The sequence below is a fragment of the Pisolithus orientalis genome, assembly GCF_024613125.1.
Source record: "Pisolithus orientalis strain OTSU chromosome Unknown F5J12scaffold_22, whole genome shotgun sequence".
NCBI classification, from domain to species: domain Eukaryota; kingdom Fungi; phylum Basidiomycota; class Agaricomycetes; order Boletales; family Pisolithaceae; genus Pisolithus; species Pisolithus orientalis.
In genome coordinates, this window is record NW_026260803.1 from 256,430 (window position 1) to 271,905 (window position 15,476).

Genomic DNA, 15,476 nt, shown 5'->3' on the forward strand with positions numbered 1-15,476 from the left:
ACCTGGGACTACTCATATTGCAGTGGCTACACCCTAATCCCACAGCTGGCTTGTACCCCATGATGACAATTCTAACCTCTGCCCAGCCATTCTCCATAATGACTCCTACTCTTGGGCTCAGCTGTATGCTATGGTGACACTCATTTATTGGGCTCTCCCATAGTCCATGATGGCACTTACTCCCCAGCCTGCTTGTAACTGACAATGACAATTCAAACCACAGCTGCACCATTCCTCATGACAACATTTCCTCTCAGGCTCAGCTGTACTACATGGTGACACTCATCAGTTGGGCTCTCCCATACTACAAGGTGACAATAGGTTCATGGCTCTCATGTAACACACATGCACAAGCCATACATGGGCTCAACCTCCACTGGCCCATCACCAACAGCTGATTGTCAGCCTCCACTGACTGTCTCATATGGCCTAACCAGGTGCATGGGCTCCTGCAGGAGGATGGAACACCATGTACTCAACCAGTCAAGCTGCACTATGATGACTGGATTAGAGGTCCAAAGGGTGAATACTGCTTTGGATACCAATTGCAATGAGGGCCCCAGTGTACTCAATGTGGACCACTGTTGGTTGTCAATGGTCACATGGCTACATGTGTCTGTACTTATAGATTTGTTTGTGTTACTTTGCACCTCAGTCATTGTGTCTACAACACTGAGGTGGGTGCTGTAGCCCCTGAGGACTTGCCTATGTACTCATCCTCATAGTGTGTCCTCTTGGGTAGAGTTAGTCTAGTCATTGTGTCTACAACACTGAGCATGTCCTCTCAGCTTCTACAACCACAACAGTCATACCCAGAGGCAGTTGTATAGAGTTGAATCTGAGCCAAATGGTCCATGGGAAGAAATGGCATCAATGTTACAAGCCAATTGCCAAGGTTGCATGTAGCTCATGGCATATGTAGTTTGTGGATCCTGTCCCTTGCAAGTGTGTAAGCTACTGCATTTTTGTTTTCTATAGGACATCAAGTCAGTAAGTGGAATCTGCTGAATGAGATGCTTGCTACAGTCAATAGCACACCATCAAGTGCAAGGGGACTTGCACAAAATGTATGCAAGTGTGCTCAAACAATTGTGCCAGCAAGTTGAGTTATTTATGGTTGGTCCCAGACTTCCAGTGATGAAGCCTGAAAATCTCAGACATGTGGAACTGATGCAGACAGAGCAGATGTTCAACCTAGTGAGTACCTTTTGTCAAGGGTATACATAAATGTGTAGGGAATATGTAATCAAGCTGCCGATGCAAAAGAGAAACAGTAAAGTGTAATGGAATAACGGAATGTAATCAAACGCGTAATAGCTAACCAGAGTTTCACCGTCGAGTTACCACAACTTTAATCCACGCCCCTCTCTCGAGTGACCAGTGGACCCAAAAGCACAAATAAATAACACAAGTGGCGGAACTGCTGTGACATAGCCTACCGTGCACGAATCATGAATGTAGGCTAGCTGCACTGTCCCGTGCCACCATTGCCTCTTCCATGGACCTGCATTGCGTAAGTAGCTGACGGATGACCGCACGACCACACGCGTTGCGAATGAATTGTGTCTGTAATTTGCATCGGTCAAATTACCGTCTCCCGATTGATTGCAGAGGTACGGCCAAACTACTTACGTTCAATAACTCCTCAGCATATGGCCGGGCAGCCGCGTCTGCCCCACAAAGCCTCAGAAATTCATGGAACCCCTTAGAATAGTGCTCCGGGTGCGATAACGGAGGCCACTGTGAACTGAGATGCTTCGAGTTCGGTGGTAAGAACGTGGTCTGCGAGCTCGGAGAGGCTGGGATCGAGAATGGTGGAACTGTTTCCACCAGCTCCCAGACGGTCGCACCGACGGACCAGACATCGACTTTCAGCGCATCGTACGGACCAGCTCTCATCTCTGGAGCCTATGTGTAGTTACATTAGTCTCGCGCGTTCATGCCTGGGCCAATTCGCAAGCCTCACCTGCCAATAGATAACACCTACAGCACCCGTAACCATCGGTGCGCTCTTCGTGACCCGAATGGCATTTGAAAAGTCGGCTACGATAGACGATCGTCACCACGTGTGGATGACAGACTCAATAGAGACGGACTCACCGATCTTCACTACACCTGCAGCGTTGAGCAATAGATTATCGCTCCTTATGTCCCGGTGTGCAATATGTTGCTTCTGCAAGTAATCGAGTCCAACTAGAACCTAGTATTTTTCAGTTGGATCAGACATCGCGCATATAGAGAAGAAGAAAAATAGCAAAGTTGCTAGGCTCTTACATCGCTCGTAAACCGTCCCACCATCCTCTCCTGAAGCGCAAGACCCTCCGCCACGAGTGCAACCACATCGGCCAGAGAGCGCTCCATCAATTCCATGCGTATCCAAAGTGAGGTATCGAGTGCAACCGCCGTGCTCGCACTTGAGCGTTCCGCTGAATTGTCATCTTCCCCATCGTTTACGTCGGCACTCGTGTGGACATACACGCCGTCGAGGAGAAGAATGTGCTCGTGTTCCAGATTCTTTAAAAGCGTGAGTTCGTGCAAGAGAGATGCGATCTTTATACTAAGCAAGGACTCGTCCTCCCCACTTAACGAAGCAACCGACGATGCTGGGGGTAGCACTATACGCTTGATAGCGACATGAGACGACTCCGCGGGTATCGGTCGCTCCATAGCGAAGCCACGCACAGATGGCGAAGGCTCCTGCGGTATACGCGCAGCGTAGACAGAACCGCTCTCCCCTTCTGCTATCTCCACAAGGTCTGTAAACCGAGTTGATGGGTCTATAGGGCTGATAAAAGTGCGCAGGGGTGCCAATAGCGGATGAGGTACAGTAGCTGAAGGTATCTGAGGTTCCGTTCGAGGCGACGATGTGATGGGAGACCATAACTGCGACTGCGACGCAACAGAACGTAAAGAAGGTGCAACAGAACTCTTCCGTGAAGGTGCCGAGCGCTCATACGGAGATTGGCCAGCCGTCTCATCTTCACTCTCCTCGTCGACTCCACCGAACTGTATCCGTCGCCGACACCATCATTCTTGCCTCAGGTGCGATCATGCCTTTTCCTTTCGGTGGTGGCGGAGGCGGGACAACAGAGCCCTTCGGCGTTGGAAGGGGTATACTGTCGCTTGGCGACGTAGTCTCAGAGCTGATATGGGGAAAGTGCGAAGTACGTGGCGATGCGATCATGCCGCCCATAAGGCCCGTTATCTGACTCAGTCGTTGCAAGGATGTCGTCCTGAACCGCGAAACGGGACGTGGGGTGGCATCTTTGTCCAATTCCGCAGGCGGAGGTGGTGGCGCAGGCCATGTAGGAGATGGTGATGAGGGTGGGCCAGAGCTGGTTCCCGAAATAAGCAAAGACTGTCCATCTCCATCGTCATCCTGACGATCAACTTGCAAGGATTCTTCTTCCTCGGGCTCATAACTTGTTTCTTGGTCAGGCTGCGCGTCAGAAACTGCTCGTGATATACCAAAGGCAGAGGCAAAGCTGTCGCGCTTGGCCGTCGACGGAGGAGAGATCAGGTCAGGGTCTATGACACTTGCTACCGCACGCCGTACCGCTTGTCCCTTGACCACGACGATCGTCGCCTGTGTGACGGTGACCGTAGACACTGCAGAATCTCGATCGCCCGCGTTCGACCTGGGAGCAAGGCTGGAAGACGATTCACGTCGGGAGCTACATTGCGACGACGAGGACTCCACCAGGCAGACACTAGGAACGGGTTGAGATTGTGGCTGCAACTGAGAATTAGCTGCTTGTGCCTGAGAAGACGATCGGCCGTGCTCTGATTTGGAAGGACGTAGTTGTGCCCGGATTTGGTCGGGAGGAATTGGAAGGGGGAGAGGTTTGGGTCCACAGCGGAGAAACGGAGACACTGGCGACTTCCCGTCCGCCCCAACGGTGCCACTTGGCTTGGGCGGCGCGAGGGATGGCAGAGATGGCTTAGGCTTCACCTTGGGTGGTGGTGGAGGGGCACTTTCTGAGTCGGGTTCACTGACGGAGGCTGAGGGTAATGTGACTGAGGGAAGTAGATCTTTGCCAAGCGAAGACACATTCAAGCCGAATGAAATGTCAGGAAGTGAAGGGGACAGGATCGATAATAGCTCACGGGGCTCGTCCGCATCCTTAGACACTACTTCCCTAGCTTCGGTCTCTGCAGCCTCCGCCTCCACCTTTTCCTCTTCCTCCTCCGGAGAGGGTGGCCTAGCTTTCCTGACATGTTCGCCAATAGATATGTTCCTACCAAACGACACGTCTGGTAATTTTGGTGCCGGCGACATGGGCGACGGTGTAAGTTTCGGTGCGGGAGGAGACAGCGGTCGTAATGTCAATCGCCGCTCTGCCTTCTCGTCCTCCTCACTTTCCTGAGGGGCTGCCAGTATCCTGCGAACCTTGACTGCCATACTCGACCGTTTATTGTCATTATTACTGGCCGTCGCGTCGTCACTGCTGATCGCACTAAACAATGATGACGTCCAGTCCTCCAAACTCCCCTCTTGATGGAATGAGATACGCGGCGCTTGCGTCATGAGACTTGCCACACGCGTTAGACGCTTGTCAATAACGAGAGGTGGCGTCGGGGAAAGCAACCGCTGCCGCTGAGTGGCAAGATCTATATTATCCTGCTGCCGCTCTGCATCGTCATTGTCGTCGTCAAGGTATAGGGATGAGTTGGCAGCTGATATGTCCAACACGTCTTCCACTGTTGCGGGTATGTCACTAGCATCGAATGGGTCGATATCAAACAGACCATCGTGACTGGATCCTTGCCCACTCGAACTCCCCACCGAAGTGCTGCACTTGCTTACTTGACTACGTTCAGTAGTTCCTGGTACAGGTATTGAGGGTATTGGGCGAGACAGTGGTAGGGGACTCGATGAGCCAGCAGGAGCTGCACCCTCGCGTGATACTTCTTTCTCGCGTCGGAATGTCTCTCCTCGCACAGGCGATGCATATGCCGGAGGAGGGTCACCATAGCTAGAGTCTGAAGACGCATTGGCAACATGATAAACCCGCCGAGGAGGCGTACGTGGTACAGAAGAGGCAGTTCGCTGGCCAGATTGTGAATGCGACGGGGATGGCGAGGGAGACGCACTGCCATGATAGATGGATGAGTCTGTGGTGCGGCTGGAGCTAGAATTAGCATGACCTCTTGGGGTGGGAACAGGCAATGAAGTAGAATGTGCGAAAGGTGAAGCCCCACGAATAGGAGTGCCCGGGCTCGGAAAGGGGACGTTTCCTGTCTCAGACTGGGAACGCTGAACTTGAGGTCCTCGAGGTGTCGTCTGTACTTGGGTCACCGCAAGTGCACTGGGCGACTGTGCAGAATGGGTTTGATGTGTCATGGTGCTAGCCGCATCATACGGGAACGGCTCGATGAGAGTCTCATCTCCAATCCCTCCAGCAGCATCCACGTTCCCGTCAACCATGACAAATGGCTCTGACTGCTCCCCAGCCCCAGATCCCGCACGATTGACACTACCACTGCGACTTCGACTCCCGCTCGCGGTGCTTGCGCTGTCCCCTCCTCTCGAACCAAGGAATCCATTTGGTATCAATGTCCGAACTCCGAATCCTGTTGTTCGCGGTGACGGGGTAGGATTGCTCCCTGTGGCGCTCGTAAGGCCAGAACCGGTCCCAACGGTAAGCGTTGGCGGGGGGTCTACACGGAGCCCAGCAAGACTTGAACTGCGAGGTACTGGATTGCGCAGTACCGGCGATGCGGGACGAGCTGAAGAGTACTGCGTGTGAGGACTCGGAGCATTAGAACTGCATCGGAGCATGTATTGAATCAACCAACATTCACCGAAGACTATAAAGACGTACCCGTTCTTCAAATTTGCGGCGGCGGCGGCCTTGCGACGCGCATGGATAGCGGCAATCTCTTCCTCGTCAAAGCCAGCGGTAGAAAGAGCGGTAGCCCACGATGGTGGGAGACCGATGTAACTAGGTTCCACCAATTAGTCGAAATCATACACTAGAGTAGATAGACCTACCCTTCGTCGACATGTATGTGGTGCTATGGTATTTCCAAATGCAATTATCGTCGGCGTATCGGTGTAAGTTCGATCGCAATTTCCAGGGGAGCCAACAGGTCGCCACTAAGTTAGCGCTGTTCTGGTCCCACACTGGGGGGTTAGTCATGCTTACCTGAAAGTTCCAAGGCTTTGATATTCCCTCGTCGCCTTCCTCTCTCCCGCTCTCCTCGAATTCACTCGCGCTCGCACTCTCGCTTAAATCTCTCCGAGACTTGTTTCTCTTGCCCAACGAAGACAGCTTGAATAGAGACTTTTTAGATTTCGGCATCGCGTTTATGTCTGTGTGTTGCGCAGCAAGTACGCCAAACGTGTACGGATTTGGATTTGGAGGAAACGAACCGCTCGAATCAGTCGATCCGTCTACAGACGGAGTCGCCACATGCTCCCCACCTCCGCTGACTGATCTTAATGATACACCTGAACCTGACGGGACAGGCGAAGCTGTCATGCCGCGTCCTAAAACCCCAGTATGTGGTCCCGCGGACCCATGTTGTGGTGCGCCAAAGCTGCCCGATGTCAGTGGTGTAACAGGGTTTGAATCTGGGCTCAAAGGTTGGCCTTGTGACGGTGCGCGACTCAGCGAAGGCGACAGTGAGCTAACTGAACGACTGAAAAGGGATTTGGTGTAGAATGCGGAGGGAGGATTTGAGGGTGAGTTGGAAGACGTGCTGTACACGCCATCTTTGGGTGGAGGTGGCGGAGGGAACGATGAAGAATCTGTTTTTTGGGGGGTATGAAACGCGTCGAGTGAGTGAGGACTGCAGTGCTGGTATGCTACGTTCGTAGACGTACCAGTTGAACCAGAACCAGACCCAGACTTGGGTTTGAACATCCTGAGTGAAGCAAGCCGCGACGAGAGCTTATTGGGACCCGCAACGCCGTCCGAAACGTAGTTTTGATGTGCCATTTAATGGTCAGAGAAGATTGCGGGCGAGAACGGAATTTGGTGGTTCGCCACAGCTGAAGTTGGAGTCAAGTCGTGTGCGTGCCTGGGGGTCGAACGTAGAAGACTTTTGTCTAGTGGCAGCTGGGTTGCATGCAATATATAGCAGTAACACGAAGGAGAGATAATTGGAGAGAGCGTATTTCGGTCTTGGACAGCACACGGTGGGTGGAGCGAGCGAACTGGTTGGTTGCACGACGGACTCTCAGTGGACGATCTAGTAAACAACAGAGCGTTGCCAGCGACGCGTTTGATCGGATGCTAGAACCACGGCAAAAGAGAAGGGGGAGGGCTTGTGTTCCGACTTTCTTCTCGACGACAAGCGTGGGCAGCCTCGAACGTCTGCTGTCGGTCTTTCTCTCCCGTTCGCTTACAGCAATCATGACTTCCCACAGCAATTCACACCCACTTACACAAGTACCGATGATATTAATACATGGTACTCTCGTCCCAATGGCCAGGAAGTAGCACAGTCACTGGTGCCTGAGATCAATGCGAACCCGTGGAAACGTCTGGTTCAGCTCAATTGACATCAGTCACGGAGGTATATGATCGTCCCCCATCTTCGTACCCAAGGATATCAAGCCTGAATACCGGCCTCGATATCACTCAGACCGCCTTTGCAGTCATCACACATATGATGACAATGTCCAAAGTCACTGTGAGTCAACCAGCGCTGATAGGAGTATGACAATGGGCACCCTGTAAAAACAAGAAATCCGTATATAACTCACACAGCAGCACTGCATGAAAAGCAGACGTACCTCAAGCACAGTCATATCAGCGCCTTACACGTGGGGGAAGAATCAGTGGTCCTGTATGCAGGCTATCAGGATACCAAGGTTACCTCGCAGTTCAGCCTAACAACGGGGTTGATGTGGTAACCCGCCCATCCGGTAGATGAGTTCGTATGCTTGCACCTTGGCAGCTTTGAAGTAGGCCTAATTGCAATTGAGGTTGCCAGCCAATCTGCTCACCAATATCTGTGCAGATCTCGGGGACTGTATAAAGTTTGGTATCTAATGAGCTGGGGTACTCGGGCAAGGGACGAGACATGCATTATATGATAATAGGCGTGCAGTACACGTATCCGAACTTATGAGCGAGGCAGTGGCGCTACAAGAGATAGCCACCGATACAGATAGGTGGGAAGAAACTTGAAACACACAGAAACACAACCTGAATGACCCAAAAGAAATTGAAAAGCATACAAATACACCTCGGAAGACTTTTAGGTCCACCGAGAATAAATGCGTAGCAACCAGCTAACGGACGAGAAAGGGAGAGAAAAAAACCGACCACGTGTCAGGAAACCTAGACCGAAGCGGTCACCGTGCTCCCGTCCTCCACCATGTAACCCTCTGGAAAGCGATCGTGCGTCGCAAGCCGTCCGATAGTAACACACACTGATTTCGGAGTCTGCGAAGGCCTACGTGGCATCAACTTCGGTCGAGTAAGAGTATACAAGATCGTGTTGATCAGGCCTGATGATGCGTATAATGTGGCCGCGAAACCTGTCACTGGAAACGGAACGTCATGGCCCATGAATTTGGAAAACCGAGCTGCTGATATAGGCAACACCTATCACCCATTTAGTATAACCATGTCAAAGATACAGAAGACCACACACGAGTATGATGTATACCAAGGGGTAACTGTAAAGTGATTGGTCCAGAAGCCACCAATTGTTGACCAGGAGCTACTTACAAGATCATTTGATTTGCTCTCACACTCTCTATGGATGTCCCCGCTCCATATGGGATTCCTCTCTCCTGCCGTCCTCTCCAGCGGAACCTGTTACCATCCATGATAACGAGTCGCTTGATGACAAGTATGAGGAACAGGTATGAGATAATGTTTAATATAGCAGCCAGCCACATCCATATATAATCGAGGCCAATTTGTTCCATGATACCCCTCTCGATCCAGCACCCTAAACGGAAGTGTCGATTCAAGTTGTCAAAGGTACAATCGAACTATGAACACTAACAGTGGCCGGTGGGACCGTTAATGTTATGTTGAATCACGTTCGGCGCGACCACCAGAATAACGATGACTACCCAAATTATTGCCAGTACAAAGAGCGCATATTTTGGTGGAGACCTCCAGTTCAGCACCAATACTTGCAGTATATGCAAGGCAATGGCCTATCTCGAATCGTTATTGCATCATTGCGATAGTTTATGTAACTGACGTACCATTGTACTGACAAGGGAGGTCTTTGGGTATGTGAAAGACATTTCTTTTCGATTTTAATACTTACCTGAGAGCAACCCCAACATCACCCACCTGCATGAAGAAACCTGCATGCGATGAACGACAAGCGTCCAGTAAAATGAAAGCGAAAATACCTTGAACTGTACAAGCGGCATCGAAGTACACCCTCTGGCGGTTAAATGAGCGAGCGAGCGACTTCACAGACGCGTTGAAGGCTCACCGTTTCTATGACCCACTTGATATCAAGAAATCCACCTGTACACCATCAGCAGTCAACAGGAAGCGCGGAATAGTAAATACCGACCTATAGCCAGGAAAAGGTCGGAAATCATCAAATTGAGGAAATAATAGTGTATGGGGGAGTCGGTGGACCACCTCCGCGAGGCATTTGGCTTGATGGTGATGGCGCTATACTGACGTGAAAATCAGCCAGCATGCCAGCGGCAAAGGGAGGAAACCCACAGCAATGTAAATCAGCACACCACCGACGGCAAGTGCTGACAGAGCAGACGCGACGGCTACGAAGGCCATCATCCTGAAGTCGAATTGGACACCCATGGCTAGCGTGTTGGAAGCAAGAGATATCTGTCCGTGGCAAGGGTTGGATTAAATGGGTTCAGAAGCTGTATATATCGCCGATGACTGGATATGCTGTGAGTTAATAGTCCCTATCATGGCAGGACGTGGCAGGTGTACCTGGCCACACAGCAAGTGACCAGCCTGGCTCCAGGGCAGGTGTGAGCAGTCTAACGTGGACAACGTTGGCAATATCAAAACGTTCAAGTACCTTGCTATGTGTGGGTTGGTAGCAGCTTGGTATGTACTAGCTGCCACTTCCAAATCGTTGTCATCGGCGCCGACGTCTTGTGTCTCGCACCACTCCCAGTCTTGGGCGTCAAAACCCTGTCGTAGCCGCCTTCATCATGATTACGCCCGGTCCCCTACATAGGGTACCATATTCCCACCAGACCCATCGCCTCTCACTCGTCATTCTCTCTCCATTAGGTGGAGTGGATCGCATCCCCTGCACTCTCTCGGTATCATAGGCATAGCGTCTTCTCGCGGCAACAGAAGGCAAGTGTTGCGACTTACAGTTGGTTTCGATGGCAGTCTGACGTGTCTCATCCATCCAGCCACCGAGTGGACTCTTTGCTTGGATGTCTGAGGGCTCGTCTGACCATGGGGAAGACTCCGAATTTTGACTGGGCGCCCGACAACCCCAAAGGTTGCATTCGCTGGGTTCTACGAGGATCGGCTCCATGGCCTTCAAGCTTTGCCCCATTAGCCCAGTACTTGTAAGTTTATTAGACATCCTGCACATGCAGGACGAAGATGGCCCTTAATTTCACATGGACGCACTGGCACTTTCAACGTTCTACCTTGTAACGAAATCTAAGCCAAGACTGGCCGACGATTGTACTCTCGAAAGCAGGTCGCATATTCTATTCGACCGCTATCCTGGTGGGCTAACGTGTTTGGTGGGAAGTCCTGCAGGGTCAGTAATAAACCCGATTATCGGCACAAGGAACCTTCCGAGAACGTGTAAGAAATCTGAAGACAGGCTTCGAGAGTATGGTCAATACTGAATTGCGTATCACGTACATGCTAGACTTACCTCCTGGTAGTTCGCAACTCACAGGTACGGCCCAGTAATTACTACTGCATACGGGTAACACAAGAATACCACAGCTGGCGATGATTCCGAGGAGGCCGGGATATGCGAGTGATCGCACGAACAGCTGGCACTGAAGAGGAAGGGAGCACGCGTGTTAAGGTACTCTGTCTTTAAGGAGGATGCTGTGTCCGTCAGTTGCACTACTCACATCGCCACACTTGGCAGAGGATAAGATTCGTTATCCTTAGAAAGAAGACAGTAAAATTTGTTAGAAGCACAGCCATGTGCGCGTTGGCATGGGGCACGAAATCCTGGTCTCGTAACCCGAAGTTTTAGCACGCAACGGGCTTGAAGCTTGACATCCTATTGCTGCCATGTAGTACCCGAGGTCGTCTGAGGCACAAACCGAAACTGTATAATGATGAAGAGACAAAGAGTATAAACGATAACGGGGGCCAAGTGGGGCAGCTGAGGTTGCATCGTGTCGTTCTAATGCGGTTTTGATTGAGTGCGTTAAACTTCGCCACAGCACCCAAGTGGGGGAGTGGGGAATGCATAGTCTCGAATATGCAGACCTTGGCTAAACCCTATGTTCCACCTCGAGTCGTAAGTGCGGGAGACCATTGGACTCCGAGGCAAAGCCGTTTTCCAAGACGCCTCCGAGTTCATGTCTGAAAATTGTTTTGCCCTGTGTGTTTTTGCCGAACCTGAAGTCGTGGAACACGGATTGGCTGACGAAAGTCACGAGACGCGTGATCGATCATACCCATGATTGGCAGGTACAAAACGTTGAATTCACTAGAAGCAAAAGATATTCTTCTTCCCTTGGCCCACGTGCACTGCTTGGTGCCGAGCTATATACTAACAACTTCCTCGCACATGAAACTATCGTACACCTCCTACTTTATATCTTCTAATCAATGCGCATGAATGGATGCTTACACAAATTCTACTTTGCATCCATGTACTGCATGTCATTGTAGCTATGGATGTTACGACAGCTTTGAACTCTTCACGAGGTCAGATCATGGTGGCGCCCGTGGCGTCCAGGGACGGCGCTTGGAGGGCGTGAATTCCTTCCGCTGTTGGCCTTTCTCTCTAGATCATCATACGGGGCCCGTTCGCTGACAACAACTATGACTTCCGATCAGCAAATGGCATCCATGCCATTTGGGCAAGTAACCAAGTGATGTACTACTAGTAGCCCTAATCACGACGCCAGAACCTGAGAGTGATCCCATCAAGCTGCTCATTCTCAGTTAGATGTCTAGTTCAAGAATAGATATGTAATTTAACGACTGGAGGTATACAGAACTGCGTAACCTATAATTTACTGTAAAAAAAGAACCAAAAATCTACCGATCTGCGACGGCATTTCCACATTAAGGTGTCACTGTATAGATACCAATACCGCCTGGCCTGAAGTTCAATGAACTCGCATTGATGTTTTGCCCAACCGAAAAGATACGCTGAACTTGTTGAGTTATATTCGTAATCTGCCCCAGTCCAACGGCATTCCATGGTACGATGACCTGCTCGTTGACGGTGCTCGCAACGAGCAGCAGATATGCGGTGCCGTTGTTCCATAGCCCTGCGTCAACACCCTGGTAGCTATAGACGGAGAACGCGGCCCTGGGACCAACAAGGAATGGCGTGATGATCTCATTTATGATACCTGTGAGATTAGTTGCGGTGCCCTCGATGGTAGTGACGTTGCCAGTGGTTGTGGGATATTGGTATGACATAGATCCTGTACAACGAAATAAGTGAAAGTCTTCATAAACCTTGAAAGATGAGACAAACCCATGGCACCGTGATTGAAGGAAATGAGACCTATAGCAGCCCATTGCTGACCAGTGGGCGTAGTATTCCAGTAACTGGAAATGGTGAGCAGACAGATTTACAGAGGAACTCGGCTGCGACTCACGCTCCGCTTCCAAAGGCTTGAGGAGTGGTCCATACAGTCTTAGTACGATCGTACCCAAGGATATCAAGCCTGTCCTTGTAAGTCTGCACACGGGCTTTGATATCGATCAGACCCCCCTTGCAATTGTCACATCCACAATGACCAAAGTCCGGTGTGCAGGGAGTGTTCCAGACCGGCGAGTACGTTGCATTGATGCCGATTGGGTAGGCATCCTGTAAAACGAGAAATCTGTATATCCGCACGACAGCGTCAAGGAAAGGAAAACATACCTCAAGCACGATATCAGCACCTTCTACGTAAGGAGAGAAGTTGTAGTCCTATGCGATCCTATTAGTATGCCAAGTTGCTAACACGCGCCCACAGGTCATTACCTCGCAATTCAACACAATGGAGATGGGATGGTAGCCATCCATCTGGTAGATGAGATCGTAGGCTTGCTTGGCAGCGTTGAGGGGGTCTGAGTTGCCATCGGGTTCATGCGCAGTCTCCCAGGTTAGCAAGTTTGGAAGAGACTTGTATGTGTTCACCATGCTTGCAACCGCTGTCAGGTTCTGATAGTTACTGCAGACAAAACCTGTCAGTAACGTGATCATAAGTACTTATAGATGTAAGAACTTACGATCGCATGTCAAGAATTACATAGAGGCCAAGTTCGATGGTCCTATTGAGCACCTGCTCGAAGATGGTAGCATTGTCGTAAGGAGGGATTGGGTGGATCTACTCTTGGACGTTAGGACACCTCGACAGCTTCGTCTCGAAACCACTTACAGTATTGAAACTACCGAAAATCGTTTAATACTCGTCTGAGCCACGAACAAGAACCAGACTCACCCATCCGCCTTTAGTTGATCAATGAGAGAAAGGTTTTTTGCAAGATATTGGTCAAATGAGACATAAAACCCCTGAGGAATGAACGGCAGGAACCCGCTGCTTGGGTCATTGACAGGTCGCACCCGCAACGACCCCGACCTCAAATCCATCTTCGTGACAGAACTGTTCGTATCGGGAAGATACAACAATGACGCGTTCGTGAAATACGTTTGCGTTTTTGAAGACTCGGTATGGTAAGACGCGATACAGTCTACATGGTACGGTGTCTTCTGCGCTGTCAGGTTGCTAATGTCCAAAGGAATCTTGTATCCGACGGCGCCAAGTGACACCGATTGTGTGGTATGGATACCGCCCACCTTGACGGTGACGGTAACGTTTCCGGCATTGGATGGGGATTCGGACGTGGAGTTGGTGTTGTTGCAGGGAAGAGAGATAGGGGATGCTCTATTGATCCAATCATACACGATCCGGGTATCAACGATGAATGCGGCAGTCTTGGCGTCCTCCTCTAGGTACGGACGGAACTCTGGGGCACATCGGAACGCGAGTAAGGGATCATTGCTCTGGGGTGGCAGAACGAACTGCCCGCCTGGCGGAACAACCGTCTGATTTGCCATGTAGTTCTTCCCGCACCTTCATGCCAGTACGTCAGCTAAACACTTCAATCATGAATCACTACGACATGGAACACAACGCACCAAGTCTGGCTTTGGGCGAGGGCGGAACTGATGCTGGTGGCAAGCACCAGTAGACATTTTTTGAACGACATGACAGCAGCAGTCTCCCGTTGCGGCCCCACGAACAGAGATAATTTATTGTGCAAGGAAATGAACGAGCGATCTCTTATACTTAAATACCCAATGCTTGGCGGGCATGCTGTTCACGTCATGACGGGAGACGGGTGTGCCAACGGATAATTGATTCCATACTGGCAGTATGGAACCAGTGTGGGAGCCAAGAGGGGCCAAGCGCCCTCACTGTCGCCGTCGTTTGGCAGATTGATCATGCAGATGGCCCTCTGGCGACGCTAATATGTCGGCTCTACCGGTAGGTCTGCAGTGTGACATGTACCCAGATCTGAATTTGCTTGCCTCTGTTTACTTGTCGTTATTCTACCGTTGCAAAACATACATGAAGCCCGAGGCCTGAGACCTGAGGGCGGATAAGTATCGTTTCATGGTTATGTCTAAGTGGGTCATCTTACTACGGCACGACTCCACGAGCAGTTTCTTGGCGGAGCCAGGCGTTGCTCATACGTGTTACGTACCGCCACGATACGACCGTAAAGATATGCGCACAGCCAGGCATCGCCTGAGCCAAAGTGAGCCGCGAGCTCCACGCTCAGCGCTCAAGTGCAGCCGCCCAACCATTTGGCAATCTGTTCCTGGTGTCCAACTTTAATTTCCTGTTATCGCCGATAATCGAATACGATGCATCAGTTGCATTCGGAGATCAATCGATCGTGGTGACGAGGTAGCTGGGTAATCAGTGAACCTTTCAACTAACAAGTGCCAGTGAATGCTTCAGTCCTTGAAACGTTTCGAATCTAAACGTCTATGGGTGTAGTACGCCGCCATGTAAGGCTCAGTACTCGGGGGAGATGGAGAGGATCATACTGTACACCGACGTGCCCTCGCACTAACTCCAACTTTACGTCTTCCCGTTCCTTAATTATGTAAAGCGCCCTTCTCCAGAACACTGAAAACTCAAACAGCCCATCTCGTCGGGGATCACAGATGCTCCGGAGTATCCAGACTTGGATGAAGACTCTAATAACCCAGGTAGCGTGCACGGAAGTGGAAGAAGAGTTTGCATGTGTAAAGTAGAAAATAGAGAGGAAGAACCGCCGTTTCTGGCTGGACAAACGAATTGGACAAGCTTGTTATTAGTCGGTCATCAAAGCTCC

General features: G+C 50.8%; 4 protein-coding genes across 4 annotated transcripts; all 4 read right to left on the bottom strand.

The window, feature by feature from the left end:
• Positions 1-1,180: 1,180 nt before the first annotated feature.
• Positions 1,181-7,342, bottom strand: F5J12DRAFT_841670 (uncharacterized protein). Its single transcript, XM_051746139.1, is given in 12 exon segments — positions 1,181-1,566; positions 1,633-1,908; positions 1,967-2,043; positions 2,101-2,200; positions 2,275-3,006; positions 3,026-4,032; positions 4,108-5,768; positions 5,826-5,945; positions 5,996-6,018; positions 6,150-6,316; positions 6,377-6,754; positions 6,830-7,342. The coding sequence occupies 12 exon segments, from the start codon at positions 6,942-6,944 to the stop codon at positions 1,450-1,452; spliced, it is 4,773 nt and encodes a 1,590-aa protein (XP_051598436.1). The 5' UTR covers positions 6,945-7,342; the 3' UTR covers positions 1,181-1,449.
• Positions 7,343-8,165: 823 nt separating this feature from the next.
• On the bottom strand, positions 8,166-10,123 carry F5J12DRAFT_224173 (uncharacterized protein). The gene is made up of 11 exons (XM_051738468.1): positions 9,985-10,123; positions 9,660-9,917; positions 9,502-9,610; positions 9,418-9,452; positions 9,332-9,365; positions 9,244-9,283; positions 9,179-9,185; positions 8,971-9,127; positions 8,688-8,913; positions 8,611-8,635; positions 8,166-8,561 (listed from the first exon to the last, which is right to left on the bottom strand). The coding sequence occupies exons 2-11, from the start codon at positions 9,753-9,755 to the stop codon at positions 8,295-8,297; spliced, it is 996 nt and encodes a 331-aa protein (XP_051598437.1). The 5' UTR covers positions 9,756-9,917; positions 9,985-10,123; the 3' UTR covers positions 8,166-8,294.
• Positions 10,124-10,589: 466 nt separating this feature from the next.
• F5J12DRAFT_783976 (uncharacterized protein) lies at positions 10,590-11,481 on the bottom strand (the record flags this gene model as incomplete). Its single annotated transcript, XM_051742963.1, has 5 exons — positions 10,590-10,685; positions 10,835-10,942; positions 11,021-11,029; positions 11,219-11,223; positions 11,388-11,481. The coding sequence occupies 5 exons, from the start codon at positions 11,479-11,481 to the stop codon at positions 10,590-10,592; spliced, it is 312 nt and encodes a 103-aa protein (XP_051598438.1).
• A 587-nt stretch (positions 11,482-12,068) lies between these two features.
• On the bottom strand, positions 12,069-14,339 carry F5J12DRAFT_948641 (uncharacterized protein; the record flags this gene model as incomplete). The annotated part of the gene is made up of 9 exons (XM_051749773.1): positions 12,069-12,562; positions 12,616-12,689; positions 12,740-12,951; positions 13,009-13,056; positions 13,111-13,300; positions 13,359-13,411; positions 13,508-13,517; positions 13,571-14,203; positions 14,269-14,339. 9 exons carry the CDS (start codon positions 14,337-14,339, stop codon positions 12,195-12,197), a joined length of 1,659 nt encoding a protein of 552 aa, XP_051598439.1. The 3' UTR covers positions 12,069-12,194.
• Between the last annotated feature and the right edge of the window lie 1,137 nt (positions 14,340-15,476).